This window comes from Gorilla gorilla, chromosome 18, assembly GCF_029281585.2.
Source record: "Gorilla gorilla gorilla isolate KB3781 chromosome 18, NHGRI_mGorGor1-v2.1_pri, whole genome shotgun sequence".
Classification (NCBI taxonomy): domain Eukaryota; kingdom Metazoa; phylum Chordata; class Mammalia; order Primates; family Hominidae; genus Gorilla; species Gorilla gorilla.
This window is the reverse complement of record NC_073242.2, coordinates 82,502,856-82,518,407: the sequence shown is the minus strand read 5'-3', so window position 1 is coordinate 82,518,407 and position 15,552 is coordinate 82,502,856. Positions and strand designations below refer to the sequence as shown.

The following is a 15,552-nucleotide window of genomic DNA, read 5'->3' as shown; positions in this document are numbered from 1 at the left end:
AATTAGAATTAGGTAGTATATATATCCTAAGAAATATCAAAACAAGTGCAATCTGAAATTATTTTCCAGATACTCCAAAGAAAGAAGATATCTTCCCATAAATGATCACATTGGCCTCACTCAGACTCAGTACAAAGCTTCTATTCAAACTTTAGAATACTTCATTTTTTATTTATTTATTTGGAGACGAAGTCTCACTCTGTCACCTAGGCTGGAGTGCAGTGGCGCGATCGCAGCTCACTGAAACCTCCGCCTCCTGGGTTCAAGCGATTCACCTGCCTCAGCCTCTCAAGTAGCTGGGACAACAGGCACACACCACCATACCTGCCTAATTTTTGGATTTTTAGTGGAGATGGGGTTTTGGCACATTGGCCAGGCTAGTCTTGAACTCCTGACCTCAAGCAATCCACCTGCCTTGGCCTCCCAAAGTGCTAGGAGAATATGTCATTTTATTTATTTATTTATTATTAAAACAGAGTCTCACTCTATCGCCCAGGCTGGAGTGCAGTGGCGTGATGTCGGCTCACTGCAACCTCCAACTCTGAGGTTCAAGTGATTCTTCCACCTCTCCCTCCCAAGTAGCTGGGATTACAGGCACCCACCACCATACCCCGCTAATTTTTGTATTTTTAGTAGAGACGGGGTTTCACCACGTTGGCCAGGCTGGTCTCGAACTCCCGACCTCAAGTGATCCACCCGCCTTGGCCTCCCAAAGTGCTGGGATTACAGGCACTCAGCCAGAATACCTCCTTTTATTTGTTTACTTATTTATTTATGAGATGGAGTTTCATTCTTGTCGCCCAGGCTGGAATGCAATGGTACAATCTTGGCTCACCACAACTTCTGCCTCTCGGTTCAAGGGATTCTACTGACTCAGCCTCCCGAGTAGCTGGGATTATAGGCATGCACCACCACGCACAGCTAATTTTTGTATTTTTAGTAGAGACGGGGTTTTGCCATGTTGGCCAGGTTGGTCTTGAACTCCTGACCTCAGGTGATTCGCCTGCCTCGGCCTCCTAAAGTGCTGGGATTACAGGCGTTGAGCCAACCCGCCTGGCTCAGAATGCTTCATTTTAAATAGTCAATTCCCCAAAACTGTAAGTGAGCTAGACCAGATGCTTCTGTATCAGTGGTGCCATCTATATTAAAATGTAAATAGTTCTAATTTTTTTAATTTTTTTTTCCTCCTGGTTTGTCATTCCCCCATTTTATTTTTAAAAGGTTACACTTAATGTAAACATCCTTCACAGTCTGGGAAAACTTTTATATTTAAAGAGAAGCAAACATTATTTATTCTAGCCAAATAATTTTAACTCCTTTCCCTTTACTTTTCTTGTCAACATTTTTCTAATTGTTAGAATTTTCATTTCTACTTTATGAAAAAACTTTCAATGATAAAGAAGGAAAATGTGTATTCCATAACTGCCTTTATCTATCAGGAAAGGTAGAAAACACTGAGTCAGAGCATGCTTATAGACTTTGCAGAAGTGATCAGAAAGAACAAATTCATAATAGTTTCAGTTCTCCTGTCTTTTCCCAATCCAGTCTCTCTATTCTGAATTCATTATAAACATAAAAATACATACAGAAGTCATTTCAAGGGGATTATTTATTACTCAGTTTGACATAAAATAGTCTACACAATCACTAGTAGAAAATATGGTGGTTAATATAGTGATCTATATCTAGGGCAGTGCTCCCTTTGGCAGCACATATACTAAAATTGGAACAATACATTGATTAGCATGGCCCCTGCGCAATAAAAAAAATATATATCTAGATACAGATATAGATACATCTCCAAGGTGGCGAAAGGGTGAAAATCCCTGAAGTCTGACTTGTACAGTCTGCATTTTTTGTTGCTTAAATGAAAAAGGAAGGTTTCAGAACAAGGATCACTGAGGAAAAAATAATAATAAAATAAAATAAGAAAAATGAAAATTTATAGAAACAAAGACCTGTATACATTTAGCAATATGAAAAAAGCCACTCTTCATGGCCAACCCACAATGAAAAGCAAAAAAAGCATCATTAAAAGAAAACGACTGGGGAAAAAGATTTTTTAAATCTTATTTCTTTTTTAAAACTAGAAAAAAAAAACCTAGCAGAATATCAACACTGCAGCACAGACTAATGTGTATTCCTGATGAACCAACAAGAAAACCTACCGCTGTTTCCTTCCTCGCTGCTGACGAGGTTGCTCCTCTTGAGGGTATTTAAAGATGTCCTGAAAAATGGGTTCATATTTCTTAAAAATTACAGCAGAAACAGTGAAGTTTCTTTCTAATCTCTCAGTACGTTCTCTGAAATGTGGGGGTAGATTTGCCATGTCTTCCCACTTCTTCATCTTATTAAAAAATTCGATTAAGCTGGTATTAAAGACAAACAAGATATTTCATAATTAACATAGGGTAAAGTATACAAAAGTAAGTATTCAAAAGTAAATCAATATTATCTCATTAAATTATATTACTTTTAGACAGTGAAATAAAATCACAACTCATGTCTCTGACTAGCTTAATTTCTTACAGATTGGTATATTCCTCTGATCCTCCTAATCCATTTTGTTTAGGTTACCTAAAGTATTTGTTAACTATGAAATATTTGAAAATACAAACCAAAATTAACAAGAGTAACCTAACCAACATTCACGTTGGTTCACTGCCAGATTTTTTAAATGTTAACATATCAAATAAATTTTGTCGTTTTTGTTTTTGTAAGAGATAGGGTTTCGCTCTATCACCCATGTTGGAGTTCAGTGGCAAGATCACAGCTCGTTGCAGACTCCAGGGCTTGAGTGATCCTCCCACTTTGGCTTCCTAGAACACTGTGATTACAGGTGTGAGCCACCTCCTCCTGCCACTTCAGATTTTTTTTTAAACTAGCAACACTATAGAAACAGTCAAGGCTAGGTGCAGTGGCTCACACCTGTAATCCCAGCACTTTGGGAGGCCGAGGTGGGAGATTCACAAGGTCAGGAGTTTGAAACCAGCATGGCCAACACGGTAAAACCCGATCTCTACTAAAAATACAAAAAATTAGCTGGGCGTGCTGGCGGGCACCTGTAATCCCAGCTACTCGGGAGGCTGAGGCAGGAAAATCACTTAAACCTGGGAGGCGGAGGTTGCAGTGAGCCGAGATCACGCCACTGCACTCCAGCCTGGCGACAATGCGAGACTCTGTCTCAAAAAAGAAAAAGAAAAAGAAAAAGAAACAGTCAAAATTACCATTTTATACTCCTCCCTAATCCCATCCTTACCCTTCTACCCCAAAGATAAACACCATTCCAAAGTTGGTCTTAATCCTTCCTATGTTTTCACACTTACTACACATACACATGTATGTGTAAACAATAAGCAATATCTTATTACGTGTTTTTACATTTTATATAAATGGTATCATACTTCAGTGGTAGTCTGCAACTTGCTTTTTCACACTCAATAATGTTTCTGACATTAATGTTGATATGTAAGATATATTCATTTTAATTGCTAAAAACATTCTTTCATATGAACATACAATGACTTTTTGCATTCACTCCCCAACCAATGGAAATTTAGGTTGTTTCTAATATTCCATGATAACAAAAAATGTTGTAATGAAAACATCCTTATACATGTGTGCAGGAGTTTCTTTGGGGACTACTCCAAGAAGTACAGTAAGAGAATGCGCACCTTCAATGTTACTAGATACCACCAAATTTGCTAGTAAAGTAGTTGTGTCAATTTTGACTCTCACCAATGTACACCAGCAATATAGAGTTCCTGCCTGAGCGCAGCGGCTCATGCCTGTAATCCCAGCACTTTGGGAGACCGAGGCAGGTGGATCACTTGAGGTCAGGAGTTCGAGACTAGCCTGGTCAACACGGTGAAACCCGGTCTCCACAAAAAATACAAAAATTAGTCAGGTATAGTGGTATGTGCCTTTATCCCAGCTACTCCGGGAGGCTGAAGCATGAGAATCACTTGAACCTGGGAAGTGGAGGTTGCAGTGAGTAGAGATTGAGCTACTGCACTCCAGCCTGGGCGGCAGAGTGAGACTCCATCTCAAAAAAAAAAAAAAAAAAAAAAAAAGAACTGAAAAATAAAAAAAATAGAGTTCCTGTTTCCCTGTACAGTGACCAAACTTGGTATACCAGACTTCAAATTTTCCCAATGGTAAGAATAAAATGTTGGCCAGGCACGGTGGCTCACACCTGTAATGCCAGCACTTTGGGAGTCCAAGGCGGGTGGATCACCTGAGGTCAGGAGTTGGAAACCAGCCTGGCCAACATGGTGAAACCCTGTCTCTACTAAAAATACAAAAAATTAGCCAGGTGTGGTGGTGCACATCTGTAATCCCCGCCACTTGGGAGGCCACAGCGGGAGAATCGTTTGAACCTGGGAGGCAGAGGCTGCAATGAGCTGAGATCACGCCACTGCACCCTGGCCTGGGTGAAAGAGCAAGACTCCATCTCAAAAAAAACAGAATGAAATGTTATCTTTCTACTTTGAAAGTCTTTATTAGTGACAGTGAATATCTCTTCCTGTATCTATTAGCTATGTGAATTATAACCTTTGTGAAGTCATATTCTTTATTCATTTTATTAACCCTGTTAGTAGTTCCTGATATAATTCTAGATACTGATTCTTTGGTCAATGTAACTCAGGATGGAGTTAAAGGTTAAAAAAAGATTACTAAAATTCACAACGTCAGCTAAAACATGACATTGTGAATTATTTTATTTTATTTATTTGTTTTGAGATGGAGTCTCACTCTTGTCACCCAGGCTGGAGTGCAATAGTGCTCACTGCAATCTCTGCCTCCTGGGCTCAAGTGATTTTCCTGACTCAGCTTCCTGAGTAGCTAAGATTACAGGCGCATGCCACCACACTCGGCTAATTTTTGTATTTTTAGTTGAGACGGGGTTTCACCATATTGGCCAGGCTGATCTCCAATTCCTGACCACACACCTTGGCCTCCAAAAGTGCTGGGATTACAGGCGTGAGCCACCGCCCCCAGCCTGCTAATTATTTTAATAGTAACCTTCTTTTTTTTTTTTTTGGAGACAAGGTCTTGCTCTGTGGCCCAGGCTGGAGTGCAGTGCTGCTCCATCATTCAGGGCTCAAGTGATCCTCCCATCTCAGCCTCCCAAGTAGCTAGGCCTGCAGGTATGCACAACCACACCCAGTTAATTTTTTTATTTAGTAAGTGATTTTTTAACCATTAACTCCATAAATTTTGACAGTGGTAATTTCCCCCAAAATGCTAAACATCATTTTTCCACTTATCTTTAATAAGCCATGTAAGAAAATTCACCTAAAAGGCACAAAAAGTAAATGTAATCAATTTAATTACACAACAGATAAAGCAATTTCTGCCTCTTTTTTAAAACATATTTGACCCTTTCTAAAATGGATTATAATCATGTCATTTATCCTCCAAACATGAAACTGAGAAATACTTACATGTTCCATTTATATTAAGACCACAAGTCCTGTGCACATATTTCTAAGTATAATAGCAAATAATATTTTATTTACCTTTTCAACTTGGAGTATCTCCTAAAGTTTCTCAATATCCTTCATTTCTCCCAATATTACACAATGTCCTAACCTTTAAAAATAAATTCTGCCACACAAGTGCCTAAAACATTAAAATTTAAATATTTTCACCAAAGAAGTAAAATATAATGGATATTAACTGTGATATAAAGAAAGGAAAATCATTAGATGCTAGTTTTAGCATCTAATTTCACCAGTCCACAGGTACAAATGCTCAGAAAATGATAAACAGAGATAATTCTTACTATCACTATGATTTATGAGCTTACATTAGCCATACTCTACTTCTCAAACTCTAACATAGTTACCTCTGCTCTGAACATTTCAGGATTCTAGTTAAAGATACATAGTTTCCTTCCACTGTCCCTTTGCTTACAGTTGGAACAGATTTTCTGCAAGCCACATATAAGGCACATGCTAACCAATGAAGATCATTTCCCTGTAAAAGAAAAGAAAATTGATTTTTAGTTAAAAAGCTACACATAAATATTTCAATATTTTTAAAAGTATGTTTAAATTGAAAATGTTGTTTATATTTTTGTGGGAAACTTAGTTTCAATGATGACCCTATCTCATACGCTCTTTTTTTTTTTTTTTTTTTGAGATGGAGTCTTGCTCTGTCACCCAGGCTGGAGTGCAGTGGCACAATCTTGGCTCACTGCAACCTCCACCTCCCAGGTTCAAGCACTCCTCCTACCTCAGCCTCCCAAGTAGCTGGGACTACAGACGTGCGCCACCATACCTGGCTAATTTTTGTATTTTTTGTAGAGACAGGGTTTTGTCATGTTGCCCAGGCTGGTCTTGAACTCCTGGCCTCAAGTGATCCATCCGCCTTGGCCTTCCAAAGTGCTGGGATTACAGGTGTGAGCCACTGTACCCAGCCCCGTAGGCTCTTCTTATAATGTGACATTAACATTATTCCACTGAGAGGTAGAGAGGGTTCCCTCACCTTGGACCTGGGCAAGGGTCTGCGTTCCCTCACATTGATTAACTGTCTCTATCAATAATTGCAGAGGTAGAAGTGAAACTATGTAATTCTAAAAGATTATACAAGGCAGTATAGATTCCACTTGGTTCTCTCTCTTAGGACATGTGCCTTCGGAGTCCTGAACCAACATGTAAGAATTTAGCTACCCTGGATCACCATGCTGGTGAGACCACATGGAACAAACATACAGAGATGCCCAACGAGCTCCAGCTGTGCCAGTACCTAGTTGCTCAAGTCTTCCAGGTGAGGTACCAGTCATTTTGATGCAGAAACATGACATCCACACTGTCCCCGGCCTGAATTCCTTACTCACAGAACCTGTGACCAAAACAAATTGCTTTCTGCCCCTAAGTTTTAAGGCAATTTGTTATATAGCCATAGTAATGGAAACAATATTATTGTTTATTTTTTTTATTTTTTATTTTTTTTGAGATGGAGTCTCACTCTGTCACCCAGGCTGGAGTACAGTGGCTCCATCTTGGCTCACTCCAAGCTCTGCCTCCCAGGTTCACGCCATTCTCCTGCCTCAGCCTCCTGAGTAGCTGGGACTACAGGCGCCCACCACCACGCTCAGCTAATTTTTTGTATTTTTAGTAGAGACTGGGTTTCAATGTGTTAGCCAGAATGGTCTTGATCTCCTGACCTCGTGACTCGCCCACCTAGACCTCCCAAAGTGCTGGGATTACAGGCGTGAGCCCCTGCACCTGGCCTATTGTTTATATTTTTAATCTTGCTCAAAATCTAGAAAAGTGATAGAAATACAAAATTAAGCTTGAATGGATATTCAGCCACTAATTTTATACCTAATCAAAACACGTACATGAATACATAAAATTTATTTGTATAACCAAATGAGACTATTGTGGATCCACTACCAGATATCATTCAAAAATAATAATTTTTAAGGCATTGTTTGTAAAAGATCGTCACAATTCTTTTTACTCAAGAAGTGATACAACTTTCCTCTCCCTATAAAAGCGAGGAAGGATGGAAGATGTCCTTTAGCTTCACTGTATTCATTACTGGTCTAAATGAAAATGAGAAGAACTGGAAATTCTTCCTTTTTTCACATTTACACATAGACTGTCTTACAAACCCACTTATATGTATCAATAGCATAGATGTTCTTTTGTAAAAAAAAAAAAAAAAAAACAGCCAAGATCTGTGTATCACATATGTCTCTGGGAGATGGTTTCATAATATTCTTGATTTATGATGTAAAAGCAAATTTAGATGCATAACTACTGCATTTCTCTACTATATCAAGATCTCTTAGAAAGTATAAAGTCAAGTCAGTCACAGCATTATCCTCTGCTTCAATAAAGGGTTTAAAAGATAATCTATAATGTTCTATTTTGGCTCTAGAAAATTCACAACTACTTGGATGGTGGAGGGAGGAAAAAAAAAAAAGTTTACAACTATATCGTTCCTAAAAAGAAGAATTAGTCTTGTGAGAATTTTACAGTGCTTAGATGACAAAATGGAGCGCGAAGCTCTTTTAAATAATTTATGCAAAGAGTAGACTCTGTGCCTAGTTTATCTTTGGTCCTAAAAAAGATATGTTGAAAAATTCCATAATACTAAAAAAGTTATCCTCAAAATTAACATCTCATGGTCATATCTTATAGGGTCAAATAGATCTGGTTTCAAATTCCGGCTCTGCCATACAGTAGCTATAATGCAGTGGGGAAATTACTTAACAGTCTCAGAGGCTGCATTTTCTTGCCTGAGGACTGTGAGAATGAGTTACAGGTTAAAAATGCACAGAAAATACAAGAAATCAAGTTAAAATTCCATAACCAGTATTCTGTATTAAATATCTTAAGAGCTTTATTTTCCCTTGCATTCCCATGAGAATGACATCCCATATTGTCACAGTGTACCTCATTGTAAGCCCCACAAGAGCAGGTTTGCTGCTCTATATCCAGCACCTAGAACAATGTGTAGCAAGTAACAGGTGCTCAAGAAATATTTGATGAATATTTTACTGAGTAAATCATTTACTGAATAAACTGGGCTAAGAAGCTGAAACTAAAGTCTCAGTAATCAAAAGAATTGAGCAATCAAACATGTGTTTTCAAAAATAATTTACTAACCAGCTATTACGTGATACTTGCTCATGTATCACTAGACTTCATACAACTTAACTGCTATGAGTTGAAATACCTCAAATAAATGGTGATAATGCTTGTTCTATCTGATTTACAGGATTATCTTGAGGGTAAAATAAGAGCTTGTTTAGAAGCCTTTAAGGCCATTTACCAAAAAAAAAAAAACAAAAAACAAAAAACAACAAAAAAAGCCAACCAGTCCTTCTCTTTGCCAGACTACAGAAAGGCACTGAGAGATGAATAGGAACATAGCTGACTCAGCCAGATCATGTAAATATACAAAGAGCTTAGTAAACTTGAAAGCACTGTCCATATGGGTGCTTTATGTGCCAGAAACTACATTATTGCCTTATTTAATCTTCAGAACAGCTCTGTGAGGTAAACACAAATATCTCCAGTTTAGAGATCACCATACTGAACTTTTCCAGCGGTTTCAGGTCTGTCGGGTTCTAAAGCCACCATACACTATCTTTCTTCTGCAGACGTAACAATTCAAAGAGGGAACTAGTAATTGAATTAAAATTCTATTAATGCAAATACAAATTAAAAATAACCTCACTCATCAGTACACATAGCCAAAAACATCATATTTAAATAATACCTTGGTTAGGCTTTGCATCCTGGACCTATTTGCCCGACTCTTTCTACAAATTAATTATAAAACGACTTGAGAAATCAAATGGCCTCAGGTTTAAATGCCACACACACAGTCAAACAGCTGATAAACAATCCGTACTTCCGTGTCACTTCCCATTGGCCCATGAAGGGGAGGTGCATACAAAGCTGACACTCACTGGCTAGAATGGCCATTTTTCTCATCTGCAAGCCCTGTCCGAAGGCTGCGACCTAACACACCCGGATCGCAACAACAACAGGAGTCCTGTGCAATGCCCGGGGTGACCAAAAAGCCCTCGAGGTAGCCACAGTCCTGATCCTAGTGACAAATGGGGGCATATGTCTACATCCGGGTCGGCGGAGGGCTCAATTCATCTGGCCTGGGGGGAAATGAGTATTAATTTGTTTACACAGACGTAAACACAGTCCAAAACGCATCAGCACGTTGACTCAAACGCCCGCAACGCCTGGGCAAAGGCAATTTGGTTAACGGGGAAGCGAACAGACGGAGACGCCTGGAGACCCAGGTGCCACAACCCGGTTAATCGCGGTGCAAATAAGGGCAAGTCCCCTCCCCTTTTCCGTGTGGTCTTGACAACGACACTAGTTCATTCTACTAACAAGGCGGGCGGGGGGTCAGATGGGCCACACACACCCATTTTCCTCAACGGGACCCCAGCGCGATCTCAGCCTTGCTGTGCTACTTTAGGGCAAGACGCGTTCCCCATTCGGAAGCCGCAGGGAAGCGCGGCGAGAGCGGGTTAGCCCTCGGAGCGGCTAAGAGCCTCGGAATAGCGCAGAGGGAGTCCCCACCCCTCTCGGGGCTGGGAGCCCGCAACCCGCCCGAGGGTCTCTCGAGGCGCGCGACGCGGCTCGGAAGGCACCGGTTCACGCCAACTAGGCCGGAAGCGCCCCTCCGCCCGCCAGCGCACCTCCAGCGTGTAGCTTTCGCTCATGCTGCGGTAGCTGTCCCAGGCCTCGGCCCGCGCCGCCTCGTCCATGTTGAGGCGGCTGCACAGCTCGTCGAACCGCTGCTGGATCTGAGGGGTGGGCGACTCGGCAGGCGGCGCGGCGTCTTCCGCCTCGCCGTCGTCCTCCTCCTCCTCATCCGAGGCTGCCGCCGCCGGAGGGGGAGGCGAGGGCGGTGGCGACTGGTCACCTCCCGACGGCATAGCGCACCTCTGGGCAGCCGGACCTCAGGTGAGGTGAGGGCCCGGGCCCGCAGCCATTCAACCGGCGAAGCGCCCGCCCGTCCGCCGCCCGCACCGCGCCTGCGCCGCCGCAAACGACGCTGACCTCCTGCAGGCACCCGTAGTCTTGAGCACGGCCTGCTGGGAAACGTAGTCCAGGCCGGCGGTTCAAGGGGGCCAAAAATCATGTTTAAAAAAATTAGCTCCCCTAGTTTCACCAGGGGTGAAATAAAAGCACCTTCCCCGCATTTTAAACACGTACCTCCCCATCGTGAGAACATTCAACAGGGCTGTACTGACGAGAAAATGTCCAAAAGACACTGACGTGTGAAGGTTTCGTATCCAGGCTGTTCCCAGAAGTAAAACTTCCTCATTGCCTGGATATCCTTATCTAAAAAATAAGGATAATAGCAAGGGCCTGTCTGTGTACGTTCACGAAACTGCCTTTGCAAAAATCCTAACAGTGAGAAAGTTATGACAGTGCAAGGGATCTGACCTAATGACTCCACGCTTCTCACTTCCGAGCTGCCATTGTTCATTCCTGGGCGAAGACCGAACTAACTACAGGAGGAATTTAATTTCTAGTTTCACTTTGAAACAAAGATTGTAACAGCCCTTTCCAAAAACAAACCCCATTCTTGCCTGGGGATCAGTCTGCCTTTGTAGAACTAACAAATTAGCCACAAGATTAGAAATTATGATTTAGGAGTCTTGCAGCCAGAAGCTACAAGATTCCTGACCTCCCCAATTGCTCTCAGGAATAACATCACTATTGTAAAACCTAAGATTGGTGCTGGAGATACTTTTCAGACCGCGCATTCCGATGCACGAGCTGGCGCCACTCAGACCATAATCTGGCTCAACAAGTTCTGCAATCCCACTCAGTAACGGAAGACAGCAAGAGCCCACTTCAACCCCCTATGATTTCACCTCCCACCTGACAAATTAGCATTCGCCAATCCCTGGCCCCCTACCCGCCAAGTCATTCTTTAAAAACCCCAGTCTCCGAATTTTCTGGTAGGCTGATTTGAATAACCAAACTCCTGTCTGCCGTTCAGCTGGCTCTGCGTGAATTAAACTTTTTTTTTTTTTTTGAGACAGAGTCTGGCTCTGTTGCCCAGGCTGGAGTGTAGTGACACGATCTCGGCTCACTGCAACCTCCGCCTCCTGGGTTCAAGCGATTCTCCTGCCTCAGCCTCCTGAGTATCTGGGATTACAGGTGTGTGCCACCACACCCAGCTAATTTTTGTATTTTCAGTACAGACAGGGTTTCACCATGTTGGCCAGGCTGGTCTCGAACTCCTGACCTCAAGTGATCCACCCACCTCGGCCTCCCAAAGTTCTGGGATTACAGGCGTGAGCCACCGTGCCCGGCCAATTCATTTTATTTCCAATTCTCCTTTATTTTAATTTTTTAAATTGCCAATCCTTGATTTATAAATGGGCTTGATATAAAACATTTTCCAGATTGAGGAGCAATCTGAGGATTGAGCAATTTGAAGATTCAGAAGGCATTACTGTTTTGCTATTTTTGTTTTGCTTGGTGGGGTATGTAAACTGACAGAGGGAAAAGTGCTGGGACAAAAGTAGGGGCTTATGGAAGGTATAATGACAGGCGGGAGGGCAGGAAATGGAACTCTGAAGATAGGAGAAAATCAGGTAGACAGGTAACAGGATATTTCAGGAACAATTTTGAGACAATGAAACCCTCTTAAGAAAACCTTATTAAAATTCACAGTAATCAGCAATGCTTTTGGAGTTGGCTAAGTGATGAGTCTCAAGGTGACTATGGGGCAAGAACAGAAGTTGAACACAAATGGTTTAGAAGTATCTTAAGTATATAGGCTGGGTGTTGTGGATCACACCTGTAAACCCAGCACTTTGGGAGGCCAAGGTGGGAGGACTGCTTGAGTACAGGAGTTCAAGACCAGCCTGGGCGACATGGTGAAACCCTGTCTCTACAAAAAATAGAAATATTAACCCAGAGTGGTGGTACACTCCTGTAGTCCTAGCTGCTTGGGAGACTGAGGTGGGAGGAACGCCTAAGCCTGTGGAGTCTGCAGTGAACTGTGACCATGCCACTACAGCTTGGGCAACAGAGTGAGACCCTGTCTCAAAAAAATAATAATAATAATAAATAATTTGGCAAGGCGCGGTGGCTCACGCCTGTAATCCCTACACTTTGGGAGGCCAAGGCGGGCAGATCACTTAAGGTTAGGAGTTTAAGACCAGCCTGGCAAACATTGTGAAACCCCATTTCTACTAAAAATACAAAAAATTAGCCAGGAGTGGTGGCTGGTGCCAGTAATCCCAGCTACTCAGGAGGCTGAGGCAGGAGAATTGCTGGAACCCAGGAGGCAAAGGCTGCAGTTAGCTGGGATCATGCCACTGCACTCCAGCCTGGGCGACAGAGCAACTCCATCTCAATAAATAAATAAATTAATAAATAATAAGTGTATTAAAATCTTAGTATTTTACCTGTATATACACTGGGAATATTGATTTTAAAATAATGATATTTCTTCCTTTGGAAATCATTATCAACACTTTACTATGTCAAAGCAAATAAAGAGGCCATGAGCCTGATATCATCTGTCTCTGTAGCTGGAGCTTATATGTAAGCAAACCAGATTTCAGTGTAAACAGTAAGACAACAGTAAAACAAAACATAAGCTTAACCAATCAGAAACTGCCAACTAGCCTCTAATTAGGGATTTTCCCTTTTTTTTTTTTTTTTTGGTGACAGAGTCTTGCCTTGTCACGCAGGCTGGAGTGCAATGATGCAATCTCGGCTTACTGCAACCTCTGCCTCCCAGGTTCAAGTGATTCTCCTGCCTCAGCCTCCAGAGTGGCTGGGATTACAGGAGCCAACCACCACACCGGCTAATTTTTGTATTTTTAGTAGAGACGGGGTTTAAGCACATTGGCCAGGCTGGTCTTGAACTCCTGACCTCAAACGATCCAACCACCTCGGCCTTCCAAAGTGCTGGGATTACAGGCATGAGCCACCGGGCCCAGCCCTCACACCCAAATAAGGCAAACACCCAGCTGTAGCCAATCAAGTAACTGTTTTACTTTTCTATTAAAGCTTACTGCTCACCTGCAGGGTGAAGCGCTCTGAATATCTTCTTGTTTTAAGTGCTGCCCAATTCATGAATTGTTGTTTGCTTAAACTGTTAACTTGTCCAAAGTTTTTCTTTTAGCAACTAAGAGAAAAACTTAAATTGTTTTAACAATTAAAGTTTAACTTCAAACTGTTTAACTTAAACAAACGATGTGAAATTATCTTTACTATTTTAGTAAAAGTTAATGTAATTTAAATAATTATTGCAATGTAAGCAAAATTGGTGGCAATAAACCATCAAATATGTATTTTATTAAAATATCCTTTGCTTGTTAATACCAATGTTTTCAAAGCCTTTTGGGATGGGGGTGGGGTGGGATGGAGGTGTGAGTGTTACCTGAAAGGGGTCCCGATCCAGACCCCAAGAGAGGGTTCTTGGATCTCATGTAAGAAAGAATTCAGGGTGAGTCCACAGTGCAAAGCAAAAGAAAGTTTATTAAGAAAGTAAAGTGATGAGAGAACAGTTACTCCATAGAGAGTAGGATGTTCCTGAAAGTAGGAGGAGGAATGCATCCACCCTAGGTACAATACTTGTTTATAAATAGGATTTAAAAAGATCATGAGGAGATGTGCTCTGCTACAAGGGTTTGTGATAAAGGATTAATCTTCCTAATTACTATATTTTCCAAGAATTGATATTATCTTTAAAGCAAAATTAGGAATGCTTCTGTTCTCAAGATATCGGGATATCAGGACACTCCTAAGTCTGGGTCTGTTTAGTAAATGTTATCAATGTGTTCCCTTAACTATAAACATCTAGAGGTGAGGAATACCTAACTTTCTAGGAATGCAGCCCAGCCAGTCCCAGCCCCATTTTTCCTAGCCATCACTCAAGATGGAGTCACTCTGGTTTGGATGCCTCTGATATGGAGAAGTTAAATTTCCTTGAGGTTATTATTTGACTTATGAAGCTTAGTCATAAAATGCAAGAGGTCTTTCACCTGACTGCCACATGTGCTCTCTCTGTCTCTCATTCTCTCAGTCATTCTTCATTCACTCTTCGTACCCAGCCAACATACTGTGGGAAAGACCAGGTCACCTATTGTCAAAGATAAACAAAGCCGAACATTAGTTAAAGTGTGAAAAACAGATTTTACTCAGTAACTACTGACAGCAGGGGAAGAGCTGAGCTTCATTCCAACTTTTTTAGATGTGACTTGGCCTTTTAAAGAAAGAGTAAAGGAGGAGGGGGAGAGAGCAGAGCTTGAGTAAAAAATTACAAAAGGTGGGTCAATGTTAATGTCATTAGGCTAGTTGTGTCTACTAGCCAGCAACTATGAAAATCAGGCTACTGTCCCCTACACAGACTGGAAGACAGAACCCCTATTCTTCCTGATGATTTCAATGGGAGGGTGGGGGCAGGGAGCCCAGGATCATTCCAGAGAATTGACCCTAAGCTCCCAGAAGCAATGCAAAAATTTGATCCTCTCTCTCTCTCTCTCTTTTCTTTTGCTCATGAGATATGGTCATCCCTTAAGTGCAGAGGTTTGGAAGGAGCCTTTATGTGCCAAGAACTCTGCAGTTATCACCATGTGGATAGGACCCAAGGCCTCTGGCCCTCAGCTGTGTTTAATAAGCCAGTGTGGAAGCCGAAGCAGATCCTCCAGCCTTCAGTCAAATTGTCCTAGCTGATGTTGTATACAACAGAGATGAACCTTCCCACTGAGCCCTGCCCAACTGAAATCTGTGGGACAAAAAAAATGATGTTTGACATTAATGTTCCTTCAAAGAAAGAGATTTTAAGTCACAGCCATTTTTGATCGTGGAGGTTAACTGATTCTGTCTTAGTTCTTGAGCAAGATGCTAGGAGTTGAAATTGTAACTGTCCAGTGAGTTTTTCTGGCCTGCTGCCCAGACAGAGCCGATTTATCAAGATAGGGGAATTGCATTAGAGAAAGAGTTTAATACACGCACAGCCAGCTAAACGGGAGACCGGACTTGTATGACTCAAATCAGTCTCCTTGAAAATTTGGAGACCAGG

General features: G+C 41.7%; 1 protein-coding gene and 1 non-coding gene across 3 annotated transcripts in view; one reads left to right on the top strand and one right to left on the bottom strand.

Moving 5' to 3' along the window:
• The window catches only part of RBL2 (RB transcriptional corepressor like 2), a 57,211-nt gene extending 46,643 nt beyond the window's left edge, over positions 1 to 10,568 (bottom strand). The window contains exons 1-3 of one of the 2 annotated variants that reach the window (XM_019012528.4): positions 10,190 to 10,568; positions 5,852 to 5,982; positions 2,169 to 2,369 (exon numbers count right to left, since the gene is read on the bottom strand). In XM_019012528.4, the coding sequence (XP_018868073.2) occupies positions 2,169 to 2,369; positions 5,852 to 5,982; positions 10,190 to 10,429 (572 nt within the window). In that variant the 5' untranslated portion in view covers positions 10,430 to 10,568. Of the gene's footprint in view, positions 1 to 2,168; positions 2,370 to 5,851; positions 5,983 to 9,243; positions 9,512 to 10,189 lie in introns of those variants that run through there. The other variant, XM_019012529.4, reaches the window with a different exon arrangement.
• Positions 1,694 to 1,798, top strand: LOC115931204 (U6 spliceosomal RNA). The gene has a single exon (XR_004067741.1). It is a non-coding gene; the product is annotated as a U6 spliceosomal RNA (small nuclear RNA).
• Positions 10,569 to 15,552: the final 4,984 nt, after the last annotated feature.